Source organism: Ostrinia furnacalis, unplaced genomic scaffold (genome assembly GCF_004193835.3).
Source record: "Ostrinia furnacalis isolate ACB-3 unplaced genomic scaffold, ASM419383v2 OfSCF7173, whole genome shotgun sequence".
In the NCBI taxonomy this organism is placed as follows: Eukaryota; Metazoa; Arthropoda; class Insecta; order Lepidoptera; family Crambidae; genus Ostrinia; species Ostrinia furnacalis.
The window spans coordinates 608,749-624,198 of NW_021137412.1; the positions used below are offsets into that span (position 1 = coordinate 608,749).

Genomic DNA, 15,450 nt, shown 5'->3' on the forward strand with positions numbered 1-15,450 from the left:
CGTTATCGTTTCAGCTAAAATATGTCCACTGGACAGAGGCCTTCCATAAGGTCTTTATTCATTAAGTTTTATTTAAAATAAAATAAAATTAAGCAGACTATAAGCTTATTAGATAGGACCTACGGCATTGAGACTATTAGGGATTACGAGTAGATCAGCCCGACGTTAGGTTAGTTCTTTACCGGATCTTCAGCAAGATGTACCATTTTATGATATCAAGCTTCACTGTACCTATCCTAAGAAATGAAAAACTCTATAGACTTTGTTGAAACAATTTATTTAACACACACAAATAAATTAAAACACAACACACCACACACAAATAAATAGTTAACTAGATTTCACTTTCACGTCAACCATAAAGTTCTTCGCCACAAACTTCAATATCACTACAATAAAACTAATACCAGCAACAAGAATGGTTACTAAAGTAAGTACAACGTCCATTTCCAAGTACTCGTACCAGGACATATTAGCTGAAGTTGCGCGGAGGTGACGTGCGCCTGAGTGGCGGATCACGTGCTCTGTCCACCACACTGCTCGTTGTAGCGGTGGTTGAGGCTGGTCTCTCATAAGGACACCGAGACGTTTGATGTTTTGACGGTAGCTGTGGAAAGAACATAATGGTTACTCACAATTAAAATCCTTTACGACACTCCTCCTATGTTCTTCTGATTAACTTCTATCGTTGCGAGCGGGTCCTATGACAGATTAACTTTCCCCTGGGCCAAGCTTGACCTTCATTGAAAAAAACTAAATCCTGGCTACGCAAAAGCTTTAGTGGCGGAAAAAAGAGGTGGGATTAGTCCCGTTTTTGGTCATATAAGGTACTGTATGGTTTTAACAATAGGTCCACTCCTAACCTTCCCGTGGATGTTATAAAAGGCTACTAAAAGCAAGTGTGCAAACATCAGGCTCCCAATCCGCCTTGTCTATAGACATAAATATGCAATATCAGGCCCGTCTGGCCAGCATATGAAACCAAATATGCTAAATTCAATAACTTGATGATGATGAGATGGACCTTGAGGGGTGATTAGCTGCATGAAATTGCATACTTACTTATCCAGGAGCTGGATTCACCGTCAAATTTAACTGTGGTTAAATGCACTGAACTTACAATTAAAAAGATCATAACATAAAAAGTGTCACTGACCTTTCATCCCCAATGATCTTCTCCACTGCTTCCTTAAACCGTTCTTCTGTCAACGTTTCCATGTCTACCCTCATGCCGATCTTGTGGTAGACGTACTTCTCCACATTGAACCACTGGTCGCCCAACATCGGCATACCAATGAGAGGTACACCAGCGGTGATGGCCTCATCAGTGGACTGCAGACCTCCTTGCGTGATGAACAGCTTTATGTTTGGGTGGCCTGGATATATGATATTCATATTTTGAAGTTCATTTCACCCAAACAACGTCCTCTGGGAAATGGTTTCCCCCAAGAATATCCACAAAGACTGTTCCTTTTCTGCCTTATTCATGAATACTATCTTTTCTGTAAGGTTTACTATTACTTATTATTATTCTGTGCTACTACATAGTAAATAACAGACTTGACCTTCACTGGTTGGGTTTTTATTGGCGGTCAAGCTGTAGATCCTGGCTACAAGGGAGATGCAGTGGTGGGAAAAAGAGGTGGGAATAGTCCCATTACTAGTAAATATATACTGACAGGAATTGGCGCAATCTTAAGAAGGACAGTGGTTGCAAATGCTACAGTTCTACTACTGCTTCAGCGCTCACCAATTGGTACTACAATACTTATTATTATTTTGTGGTACTACTGTCTATGCTACTATTATGGCGATGAATGATAGGACCTTAATCTTGTGCGGTAACTGGTGACCGCAAATACGTTAGCCCTAATTGAATAATTGAGATCTCTTAAAAATTAATAAACTTACGCAAAAGATCCGACTGCGGCAGCCACTTAGAGATCCTTATGTTCCCGCTCTGTCCCGGCAGTACATCTTTGTCCCACTTCCACAGTACATTGTATGGAAGTTCGGAAAACACTTTAGCCAAGATCTGGATCTTCTCCGGGGGTAGCTGGGACGGGTTTACGTTAGTTCCAAAACTAATGTAAATTACGCCTTTAGTTGAAGCATCTAGATACGATTTGAGTTCCTGAAATGGTTTTGAATGGTTCAGACAATGTAATGTATGGGTGTTCACTTTGTTAAGGACGGCACATGGGACTATCAGATTTTATTGCAAAATAAGACCTATTACAACTACATAAGATACTAGTGTTTAATTAGCTTGATGTGATGTTGTCCATGCCTAAGGTTTTTTTCACCTAATAATCTTAGATTTAAGCCCGTATTCACAAACATTACTATGACGTCTCACAGTGCGCGTGGACGCACATGGTGATAGACGAACCAATCACAGAACTCTATTCAACGCTGTGCGTTCGATTTGCTGCTTCACTTAAGCAAGCATCGTTTGTAAATACGGGCGTTAGAGTGGGCCCAGTTACTGGAAGAAAAATTTTAAAATACAATCCAGTGACTTGGCCCGTGGACCAAGCTAAAAGAGGGCCAAGTCACTGGAAAACTCATGTTGTCCATGCCTAAAGTTTTCACCTAATAATCTTAGATTTACAGTAGGTAAGTACTTATTATTAAAATTAAACGATCAATCTACACTAATATTATAAAGAGGAAAACTTTGTTTGTTTGTTTGTTTGTTTGTTTGTTTGTTTAGTTGTAATGGATAGGCTCAAAAACTACTGGACCGATTTTAAAAATTCTTTCACCATTCGAAAGCTACATAACTCACGAGTAACATAGGCTAAATTTTATTTTGGAAAAAAATAGGGTCCCGTAAAATATTTGGGATTTTCATAAGACGTGGAAAAGCGCCATCTATCGTCATTGGTTAAAATCTTCTTGCGCCTGACAAAAATTTTTGAGGTACGTAAATATTCATGAAGGCAAAGCTGTCAAACGCCATCTATCGACATCATTAGTAAATTAGTAACTAAATATTACATGTACTATGAATAGCGCTGTTCGTAAATAATATTGAAAATTTAATAAATAAAGATATTTTATGTAATTGAACCATTCACTGTATGTACCTATTTGAATCATTCACTGTGTTTAAACGAGCAAATCAAAGTGTTAATTAGTGACTTTTTACAAACTTCCTTGCAAATTCTTACTATGTGCCGCCATCTACCGAGATGAATATTAGGGTACGGTTCAGCGGCGGACAAATGGGATGGGCGCGTGGGCGATTGTAGTTAAATAGGATAAGAATTACTTCGTTTTTATTTTCTGTATGTAATTTGTTAATTTTTTGGTAGGGTCTTTATTTTAATTACTTAGGTTGGTAGGTACTTACTTATTTGATTTTAATGATAATTACTATAGGTACGTATAATTTTAGTAGAAAGAAAGGTCATTGAATGACTAAGTGACTCACTCACTCATCACGAAGTCTCAGAAACTACAAGTCTCAAAAGAGTTCTCAGGGGTTAATGGTCTATTCCACCTGGCTTTGATCACCAAGATGATCAAAGTGGACTCCAGTTAAATTATTTTTTTAGTGTTCTTTGATCACCTATAAATAAATCATACCTCTGAATTGTCACATACATGTCCAATTTGTTTATTGCGGTTTTTAGAAAATATCAAAAATGTTACAAAACAAAATATGTAGTACAACAATTGGACATGTGACTATTCAGAGGAGGTGTGATTTGTTTGTAGATGATCAAAGGACACTAAAATAATAATTTAACTAGAGTCCACTTGGCTCACCCAGGACATCGTATCCGTGGGTGATCAAAGGCACAGAATAAATTCAAAGGACACTAAATTGTCGCTGTAAGTCCACTTTGATCACCTGGCTGATCAAAGCCAGGTGATCAAAGTGGAATACACCTCCTTTTAGAACGTAGGTAGTCACTAAGACGAAATTTTGCAAAATTCAACCCTTATGGGAGTTAAAAAGGGGGTTAGAAGTTTGTATTGCAGTCCTCGGTTTTTAAAGTAAGAGACTTGAAAGTTAAAGTGTATGCTCACTATGATCTCTAGATATTGTGGAGGTGTACATATACTGTTCGGTACACTGTGGTACTGTGTACACATCGGTTTGCCGACGATATTGTGGTCATGGCAGAATCGTTGGAAGATCTTGGCACAATGCTCGAAGACCTTAATCGATTTTCCCAACAGGTAGGCCTGAGGATGAACATGGACAAAACGAAGCTTATGTCGAATGTCCATGTTGCGCCCTACCCAGTTTCAGTTGGGAGCTCAATTCTCGAGATTGTCGACAAGTAGGTATGTCTACCTCGGACAAACGATCCAGCTAGGTAGGTCCAATTTCGAGAAGGAGGTCAATCGTCGAATCCAACTCGGCTGGGCAGCGTTCGGGAAACTACGCAACATCTTTTCGTCCAAAATACCTCAATGCCTGAAGACTAGAGTGTATAACCAATGTGTGTTACCAGTGATAACTTATGGCTCGGAAACGTGGCCTCTCACTATAGGCCTTATACAGAAGCTCAGTTGCACAGCGTGCTATGGAGAGGGCTATGCTTGGTGTTTCTTTGCGAGATCGAATCAGAAATGAGGAGATCCGTAAACGAACCAAAGTCGCTGACATAGCCCGACGGATTAGCAAGCTGAAGTGGCAATGGGCAGGGCACATAGTACGCAGAACTGATGGCCGATGGGACAGAATGGTTCTGGAATGGAGGCCGCGTACCGGAAAACGTAGCGTGAGACTTCCACCTACAAGGTGGACCGACGACATCGTAAAGGTAGCAGGGAAGCGCTGGACGCAGGCCGCTTCCAATCGATCAACATGGAAAGCATTGGGGGAGGCCTATGTTCAGCAGTGGACGTCCTATGGCTGAAATGGTGGTGGTGGTGGTGGTACATACACTGAAAATGTAACATTAGAAATCAACCACGGGGGCTAAGGAGATAAAAGGAGGGTTGGAAGTTTATATTATGAAAGTCCTATGTGTTTAAAGTAAGAGAGTTGAAATTTAAAATGTATGCGCTATAGATGCTAAGAGCGGATTTTACGAAACTCCACCCCTAATGGAGTAAAACGAGGTCCACGCGTACGAAGTCGCGGGCGGCCGCTAGTATCATATAAAGTATCATTAAACTTTTATTAAGGACGGTCGAAAGGACTGAAGCCTGTGATTGTCCCAAATATAGAAATAATTCCAAGATAAATATTTATAGGCTTGAATTCAGGTCGCAATTAGAGCGATGTTTCTATCATGGATCAAGACTCATTATAATAGGAGTTTTAGTTGAATATAATTTTCTTCGTATCAATCATTTATTATAGGTACGCCTTTATTAGTAGTCACAATCAAAAACATTGTGGGGCTTTCTGTGGTTTAAATTACTTAATAATATTACTTCGATAATTTTAAGTTGTTACTTTAATCTGTTTCATATTTGATACACAATAAAATTGTAAAGCATCTAATCACACATGACGAACTATAATTCCAAAGACATGTCAAATCATTTCAGAAAATCGTTGTAAAGACAATTCTGTAATAATAGCAACATAATACGTTAAGATAATTTACTATAATTTCAATGGTAATTTCCTGTTTATGTCTAGGAAGGTACATATCTTACTGTAATGAACTGTATTTACGAGTAATGTAGAATTATTTCAATGTAATTCATGTAATGTTTTTTTTATATTCATTTATTGCATCCTGTTGTACAATTAGGTGTTTACAAATAAATATGTCTAGACACAAAGAAGAGACCTGTAAGGGTATTGCAATTTTTGTATTTTGATCATCATAATTTCAACGGAAGTAGAATTACAGTCCAATGAATATACAGCAAAGGCCACCGTAAATGTTAGGCTTACGTTGATTGATACGGCTGATTTTTATGTATAGTATTTGGGAAATCGTTAGAAGTTGTTTCCTCATCAGCCAAACAGTTTTGACAGGTTCAACTCCTTGCCAGACAATCTTTTGAGGGTAGCCAAAGCCACGATGACCCAAACGTCATAATGCACCAACATTCTAACCTATATTGGGAGCATACGCTGACAAACTTTCAGCTTTTATAAAATGACGTAGGTCTGGCGTTCACTAGCTCTTAGTTTATAGGCTTCCCCCAAATTTGTGTATGTGTACTCATTCATAATAATAAAGGTAAAGTTAATGATTACAGTTTAGTACGGTTAGAGGTCGTTTAGAGAAGTAGATAACTAAATACATCAGTAATTACCTTTGGAAGTTCCTTCACAGGTTTCTGGTGAAGTCCTCCCATGAAAAGGACACTTGGAGGAACCGGGCGATTGCCCTCCCAAATCGGATGCATATTCACAAACAACATATCTACATTATTACTTAACTCTGTAAGACTTGGCATATCTTCTCCAAAAATCCTTCTGATCATCTGATTCTCTCGCTCTTCAACCGAGTGAGCCAAATTCTTGAAAGTATAATGGTTATACAGTTCAGAAATTTTCTCCCAAATGGTAAGGTTCATAATTCTTTGGCGGAACATCGATGGGTACAGAAATGGATGGACTGGTGCTCCTACTACGTCCCAATTCCAATACGTTGCACCAAAAGAGCTCACTTGAATCACTGGCACTTTGAAAATGTGCGACAAAGATATTGCCGGTCTTACTAAAGCCTCTACCATCAGCAAATCAAACTTTCCATGCTTGATAATGTCTTGCACTTCTTTAGTTTCCATTTGAGATCCAAATATTTTCGTGAAAAGCTCGAAAGCAACTCTCATTTGTGTCCTCAAATCGTTCTTATTCCCTGTAGACGTCGCCAAGAAGTGTTCTCTCCATAGTTTATAAGACATATCATGCACATCCACTTCTGTCAAGTTGGCTGGTGCTTCGCCCTTAGCAAATGCTGGGTCTGTAGTTACAACTGTCACTTCATGTCCTCGCTTTACTAATTCTTGAACTAGAGGTCTAAATACTACTTGGTGACTTATAGATGGAGTTGGAAATACTGCCAATATCCTAGATCCTTCATTTTCACTGGCACTCAATACTAGAGCTAATACAAAATACGTGACGAATGTCATCGTTCAAAATCACACAACAAATACTAGTGTTTCTTGAGTTCATGTCCTTTATAAAGGTATAATATAATTGGTAACCAATAATACGGGATGACTTGTAATTTTTTGTGGCGTCACGTTGAAACAAGTTATAATTATGCAAGTCAGCAACTTGCAGCAGGTCCACAGTTTAACAGCACTATCTTTGGTTCAAAAACTCATAAAACTTATTTAGGCTTTTAAAAAGCACTTTTACACGTCCCAGTATTAACCCTACCACTGCTTCGGGACATTAAATGGACCAAAGTACGTCATCTTTAGGTATATCGTATCATACAGTAAAATGACGTAGCTGCGTACCTACTCTACCTATTTATCTTCGAAAGTTCAAAGTACAGCCAAACCATGAACAGTTTAATTTGGAACCAGTATTATTAATAGACAAATATATTATGATATTTTTAACACGTGTATTACAAGCATTATTCCCTGGCTCTGCTCGCGTGATTTTAAGTTTTTCAAAGAAAAATTATGTAATGAATCTGAGGCACTGTGTGAATCTGTAGAAAAGATTAATTATTTTAAAACTCTTTGGATGTCTTTAATGCCTGGTGTCAGATATTATAAATGAAAAGTAATGCGCACACAGCAAAAATTGAGGGGAGACCGCGGTGATTTGTAACAGAGGAGAGTTGTGAGTGTAAAATTGTCGAGTTTAAGTTCAAGTATTGACCTACCAAATGTACGGTACTGTGAAAAATCGACAATGAATCACAACTCTCCTCTGTTACAACTTTCCTCGGTCTCCCCTGATAGGTATTGTATGTATTATGTCTGATAAGTTTTCAACATCTCCTGTATAGGTGATCGCACATATTATAGCTCAAAAATTCTGCCACGAGTATAGTGACCTCACTCAGGTGATATCCACGCGACGAAAAGGCCCAAATTAATAGAACAAAGTCCAAATTCCAAAGTTCGAGAATGCTATAATAACAGACCAAGGTCGTGTTTACATCAAATTAGAGTGGAACTGGTACTATGACGTAGCAGTCTAGACAGTGACTCATGCCCGTACTCACAAACATTACTATGAGGTCTCACAGTGCGCGTGGACGCACAGGGTGATACACGAACCAATCAGAGCTCTATTCAATGCTGTGCGTTCGATTTGCTGCTTCACTTAAGCAAACATTGTTTGTGAATACGGGCGACAATAATAGTAGGCAAGGTAGAGTGATTCAAATCATTCTTCCTCTTAAAAATATTTCGGGTGTGAGGAAATACTTGGTAGGTGAATAAATTCTGAGCAATTTGATTTATTTAGTACCTAAGATGTGCTATCATTCGGCAAGCACAGTCCTAGGTTCAAGTACTTGTAGAGACAGTTTCTATCTCAAAAATCATTTTCCATGTGCATCTGCAGTCCCAATTATGTTTTAAACTTAAAAATATACCATACTACTATTATAACTCAAAAGAACTTGAACTTTCTCTCAACTTCTCTTGAGTATAACTTTACCCTAAAGTTGTTGCAATTATAAAACTTCAATTTCGTTCCATCCAGGCGCTACTCTGGAACGCTGTTAGGTAGTTTCAGGTTATCTATCACCTTCGCTCATGCTAGCATCTCGCTTTGTGTGAGAGGGATGGCAACATTCGAAACTTCAGCGTTTTTCGGAGTAACCACCTGTTGTTTAACCCTTGAGAGTTCTGCTAATGATCTATTGTAACCATCTTACTATTGTCTAGTGATGTGCCCTGTTAGAATCATCATGAAAAGTTATGAAGTAAGTAAATAAGTTTTTAGATAAAGAGAACACATAACGTCGCTTGCCTGTCTAACTGACGTATCTGACATTTTTTTCGAAACTTACAGCGGAATACTGAAACGCCATTTAAATATTTGACGGCTTCTCAAATAGTTAAGCAGCTCCTAAACTTACATTTCGCATACTCAAAACAATATCTGAGCAATTTTTCTCAATTTTTAAGCACCTCTCAAATTAAGTTGCACTCAAACGCCACTTAAATGAATTTTCGCATACTGAAACGCCATTCAACGCTAAGCATTACTCAAACAACTGTCAAATCGTCTTAAGCAGCTGTTAAATTTGAGAGTGCTTGCGCGGTATCTTAAATCCTATTGTTATACCTAAAACGACCTAAATAGTGGTAAATAATGTGTGTCATCGTTATCATTTCTTTCGAGCCTCGAGGAAATACCTAAATCTAATCGCAGGAACGCAATAGGGCTGAACGCTATTGAAAAATATTATTATAATGACATGTTCCGAGCGAGGTTCCGCGTCTCTAAAGAAACGGTGTTGTTTCTGGATTCATAATTTGGAAGCTCTTTGAAACCCCTCACCAAATGCCATACAAACAGTGGACCAAATACTTATTTATAACCCTACTGTTCTACGCAACGGGAAGTTATGAACGTGTACTAGGTGATAGGTATCTTCCACATCTAACAGCCAACTGTGCATCGTATAGTGCACGAAGTAACAACCAAAATAGCTGCTATGAAATCGCTTTACATAAACATGCCTATTTCTGAGGATTAAGGGGACATCGCATAGCAGCATTTCCAAGACAATTTCCAAGAGTTGTTGATTTGTCAATTTGATACTCTGTCAACAATGATAAATGTCAATTGTGGTTACGTTTCGGTCCACGATCGCCACTTAATAGATTTCAACAATAAAAAGTATCACCTTTAAAATTATTTTTTTAATTAAACAAAAATGCAAGCATTAATTTTTTTGTATGATAAAACTAGATTTATATATAATAGAAACTAAAAATAAACTGTTCTATGTTAAGTTGATTGAGTATATTTCCATAAAATACAATACATTACCAAACGATGCTGCGTGTAATGGATAAAAAACGTAAAGTTATCATTTGTGTAAATGAAAACATACTTTTTTTGGTAAATGTTGCCAGTAAGTAAACATTTGAGAGCTGCTTGCTGAGTGACAGATTTGAGTAGTGTTTCAGTATTCGGCCGTTAGTTATCTAAACCATCTTAATCAATTTTGCAAGACGAATCGATCTGTCTAATCGCCTGAAAATTTTGCAAAATGTCAGTAACGTCAGTTAGAGAGGCAAGCGACGATAATTTTGCAATTTTTTTTTTCTTGTAACACAGGCTAAAAGTTATTTTCTGATCATCTAAATACTTTGGGTGGGACGAATTTAAAATTACTTTTTCTTGTTTTAAACAACTATTAACCATAAACATACGTTTTAAACAAAAATAACGATTTTAGTGGGTACCTACTACTTTTCTTTTAAGTGTTAAGAGCATAAATTATAAAGCTATACACACATCTGCTGCAGAATTAAATCATAGTTGTTTCTACCAAACCGACTAAAAATCTGATTTAACCTCTCCCCCGCTGTGAATAAACTTAAGAACATTAATTGTATACCAAACGCAGGACAGCGTAATAAATTCGGCCGTTAAAAAACTTGCTAAAGGAAAATAAAAACAAATCTCGTTGACACACTACGGGTTAACTTTTTGGCATTATTAAGGGCGGTTTACACGACACGATGTTTTTTTTTAGATTTTTTAAGTTCTAAGATGACTAATAGAAGATGTAAAGAATTGTTTGTGCTGCCTGACATTGAAACAATATTTTGTTCAACAAAGTCTTGATCTTGTCTGGCCCAATGGCCATTAAATTTTAAGTTTTCTGCCCCAATTACAGGCTATGTGCCCCGCCCAATGCCACTTAAATATGCCAATTCTGCGGCTTATATCGGTTACGTTGGTTTTCCTGTGGATCTACTAATTTATAATTCGATTAAAAGGGATTTGTGCAGAACGCACATCCTTTTTCTGCATTCATCATTCATCCAGTCTGCTTTATTGCTAAAAAGTAAATAAATATCCACAACACTTAAAAGCCCTCCTGGACCTCAGGCAGGTCCTGCGTCTATTATTCGCATTTTTGTAGTAATCCTGAGACACAGGCTTATTAGCTCGCTCTGTCATATCGCAAATCGCACCGTGTAAATCCCCTTTTCCCAAAACAAAGTGCGTCAAACGTGTTAAAAAATTTACACCCAAGTTTTAATAGCGAAAAGTTTTACTTTTAAACGCGTCGGCGCCGCGTCCCAAGTTAATTCATTAGCGGTCTACAGATGGCGCTGTAGGGAGCGACCCTTGTTTTACGTTGCCTACCCTCAATTAGGTTGGGCCTTGTTGTATTTTTTCGTATCGCAACGTATCATTTGGTTTACAAGAAAAGAGAAAACATTGACGTGTAAAAGCTAGCTTAGGCTGGGGTGCACCATCTTATTTTAACTTTAACAAACGTCAGAATCCTGTCAAACTTCATACAAAAAAACACCGGTTATCGTTACAGTTACGGTTAAAGTTAGGTGGTGCAACTCATCCTTAATTTTGGTATCAAGCACTTGATGAAAAGTGCCAAGGTTAAGAAACTTAAAATTGCCGGCACCGACTCCAAAAATAACTATTTTTTTAACTTTTTATTGCACTTTTCCTTCGAGTGTGTTTCTGGGGGCATAGGTGTACCATCCGTGTCTTGCATCCATTATGGTCATTTTAGACCCTCCTGTATTAATGTTGTTATCATAATTATATTCGGGTCAATCAAGCCTGAAATGTGTGAAAAAAAAACTACAGTAAAAGTAGTCAAAATAATTTGACAAAATAATCTAAAAACCTCAACTTCATATCCACCTAACACAAAATTAAAAACTAAAGGATATTCAACTTTATTATCATAACTTTTAGGTTCGTTATTAGTAATATTCCCTCTACGTAGGGTTGTCACAAAAGTTAAATTCAAACTTTTCACTAATGAATGGATGTGTGTGATTTAATGAATTCGTGTTCACTTCAGGATTAATTTATTGGATCCCCCAGGACAAGAATCACGGTTAGATCAATTTAACCAATTAACCGTGAACAGTTTTGGCCCTTTCGCTCTAATTGATAGGGATCGGTTTCGCTTGCAAGTTTTGTAATGAAGTTTGTGTTTGAGTTAGGTTTGTTCCGGGTTATGAAAGTTCAGAATTCATTTCAGTATCTAATCTATAGTAATATAATAAATGCGAAAGTAACTCTGCCTGTCTGTCTGTGTCACTTTCACGCCTAAACCACTGAACCGATTTTGATGAAATTTGCCATAGAGATAGTTTGAGTCCCGGGAAAGGACATAGGATTGTTTTTTCCCGGTTTTTGAAACAATGGTGCACGCGATCAAGTTTTTCTGTCACAGACAAAAATCCACGGGGGCGATGCCGTGGACTGATAGCTAGAAATAGTAACAAATCATTTATTTGCAAGAATATTGGTTACAGATTGGTGTTAATTTCAAGTAATTCCAGCATATTCTGTCGCATGCGACTTGTATAAGTTTTTGCTATTGAAGTTACAAATAACCTGCCACATTTAGTTTTATTCAGCCTATAAAAGAAAGGGCTATGCTCGGCGTTTCTTTACGAGATCTCATCAGAAATGAGGAGATCCGTAAACGAACTAAAGCCGCTGACATAGCCCGACGGATTAGCAAGCTGAAGTGGCAATGAGCAGGGAACATAGTACGCAGAACTGACGGCCGATGGGGCAGCAAGGTTCTGGAGTGAGGCCACGTACTGGAAAACGCAGCGTTGGATGTCCACCCACAAGGTGAACTGACGACCTCATAAAGGTACTGGATGCAAGCCGCTACCAACCGGTCATTACGGAAGTCATTGGGGAGGCCTATGTTCAGCAGTGGACGTCCTATGGCTGAAATGATGACGATAGTACCCCAGTTCAAGTCCCAAAATGCAGTAACTGTAATTTTGTAACTTTTATAATAATAGCTCAATGCAGGTATAAAAGTCTATACGCCTTAAGACAATATCTCTACTTAGCTTTTACCCGTTTATTCAGTCTTACTCAGTTTCTAACTTCCCTCAAAAGGGGCTTCGTCCTGAATAGTATTTCACCCCTTTCAGGGTACAAATTAGGTTTCTCCAGTAATATCACGTTCGACTTTGCTTTTGAATTTTGAACCCTATTCAGTTAAGAAAGCGTTGAACTTAGTTTGTAAAAGGCTTGCTTAACACGTGTTTAAAAACTTTTGTAAATGTCTTCTCTTATTAAGACGACTCGTGTAAGCAAAATAATTTGCTTTATCCATAAGAAACTCAATTCTCAGGTATTAAAAAACTTGTCTAATTCAAATGGTGACTTCTAAATACCTACCTAGTACTAATTGTTGTTTTGTTTTATTTGTATCAAGTCTTCACAAGATATTGCCATTTTTTGAGAGAACAGCCGGTAAACTTGCAACGCCGTGTGGTGACGGCAGAGTAGAATACATTTGTCACCAACCCCTACTCTTCCCGCGGGTGTCGTAAGAGGCGACTTAGGGACTACACATCAAACAGAGAACGGACAGCAACGATCTCTGATAAAACTGCGATCTCCAATCCGTCGGCCAAGCGTGGAGATTATGGCAAAACCCTCCACTAAAGTGGAGGAGGTTCATAGTCCAAAGCTGTAAAGGGCTGTTGATGATGATGATGATGATGATGATGATGAGCCGGAAAACTTAAAAAACATAGACAGCCCAGTATCAATGTATTTGTATTTATTTTTTACAAAAGCCCACTACTTTTGGCGCGGACTATAGTCATATTGAAATGCCTTACTTTATTAAGATTAAAACATACTTACGAGATAAAACGAGATCTCCTCTCCTATGGGAGGAGCCAACACAATCAAGTCAGATCAGACGTTAATTACAAATCGAATCACATATCGATTCATCAATTATCGCCTCGATTCATCACGCATGGATTGCTATCGATTAAAACGATTTATTGAGCATTAATGTAAATTATAGATTACAGGTGAATCAGATGATAAATCGCTTTACCTAAACTAACACTCGAGACAGTATTTACAATAATTAATACGCCTCTGGGGAAGAAAAGTTCTCGAGTAACGACCACGGGCCGAAAGAGTGTGGACAGGCCCGCCACTAGGTGGAACGACGATCTGAAGTAGGGATGTTATGGATATGTAGTTTCGGTTATGGATACGGTTTCGGTTACAGATGTTTTTTTATTTCGGATATCCGAAAGTTTCGGTTACGGCTACGGATATCTGTGCTTTAAAATGCAATTTGCAATAGTTGTCCAACACTGTTCATTCATGGCCGCACACTTTACATCGAATAGAAAGTAAAAAAAAAAACAAAATTGATACTAAAATCAGGCTGTTATGCCTTTACATAATTATAATGCTATACAAAAAACAATTTAAACTGCCTACATCCGAAACTATCCGAAACTTTTGAATCGGTTATGGTTACGGTTTCGGGTATATTTTTATTTCGGATATCCGAAAGTTTCGGTTACGGTTACGGATATCCATAACATCCCTGATCTGAAGGTCCCGGGAAGCAGATACCTGGATACAGGCAGCGCAGGACGGGTCGTTATGGAAATCCTTGGGGGAGGCCTTTGTCCAGCAGTGGACGTGATTAGCTGAAACGATACGGTACTAAACCAAGCGCAACAAAACATTTTCTTGGGCTTTTTGACACCCAATAAAGACTTTATCAGACTTCAGTTAAAAAGCGCTATTCACATGTGTAGCGGAAGTCGAAGGCTACGGCCGAATACTCGCGACACCCCCACTCGGGCGATGACGAAACGCCGCGGAGGTTTTAGTGGGTATACCCCGTCCTTGTCCTTTTCAGGACGAAGCAGCGCCCTTTTCAGGGCGCCGGGAGTCCCGCGCAAAGCATTTCCTCAGCGACAAAAAAAAACAAAGTGCTATGTCACATATATGTACGAGCCAGCACAAACAGATCGTGTGCAATCCTAAAACTGAATTTTCAAAGCTTCTATTCGATATTGGCAGGAATCGAACCTCCGAACAAAAGTTCGGCGGCATGCCCCGCACAAAGAGCGCGAATATTACACCGGGGTAAACAACGCAGCCCGCACAATGGCTGCCGTCAAATCCTGGGCAGGGCCGGACTTGGGCTAAAAGAACAGAAAAAAATAAGATTTTCTGTCTTCGCGTTGCATTTGAAACAGAACAAGGGCTCTCAAACGTGCCATTTCTATGAAAGTGCACGGTTTTTACGGATTACTGCAATTGTGACCATGGTTAGCAATAAAGCTGAAACTTCAAGGGTAGATAAATACTCATGTAAATACTACATTGAAATTGTATCAAGAATTTTTATATTCATAACAAATATCTCATTTAAAGGTATCTTGGTAAGCTGAAGGTCACGGAGATGCCTGGATACGGACGGCGCAGGTCCGATCGCTGTGTAAATCCTTGGGGGAGGCCTTTATCCAGCAGTTGACGTCATTGAACTGAAACCACAACGACGACGATCGCGTTTAAGT

At 38.5% G+C, this 15,450-nt stretch overlaps 1 protein-coding gene across 1 annotated transcript; it reads right to left on the reverse strand.

Moving 5' to 3' along the window:
• Positions 1-256: 256 nt before the first annotated feature.
• On the reverse strand, positions 257-7,084 carry LOC114363589 (UDP-glucuronosyltransferase 2B20-like). Its single transcript, XM_028319355.1, has 4 exons — positions 6,244-7,084; positions 1,912-2,134; positions 1,157-1,376; positions 257-607 (listed from the first exon to the last, which is right to left on the reverse strand). The coding sequence occupies exons 1-4, from the start codon at positions 7,066-7,068 to the stop codon at positions 331-333; spliced, it is 1,545 nt and encodes a 514-aa protein (XP_028175156.1). The 5' UTR covers positions 7,069-7,084; the 3' UTR covers positions 257-330.
• Between the last annotated feature and the right edge of the window lie 8,366 nt (positions 7,085-15,450).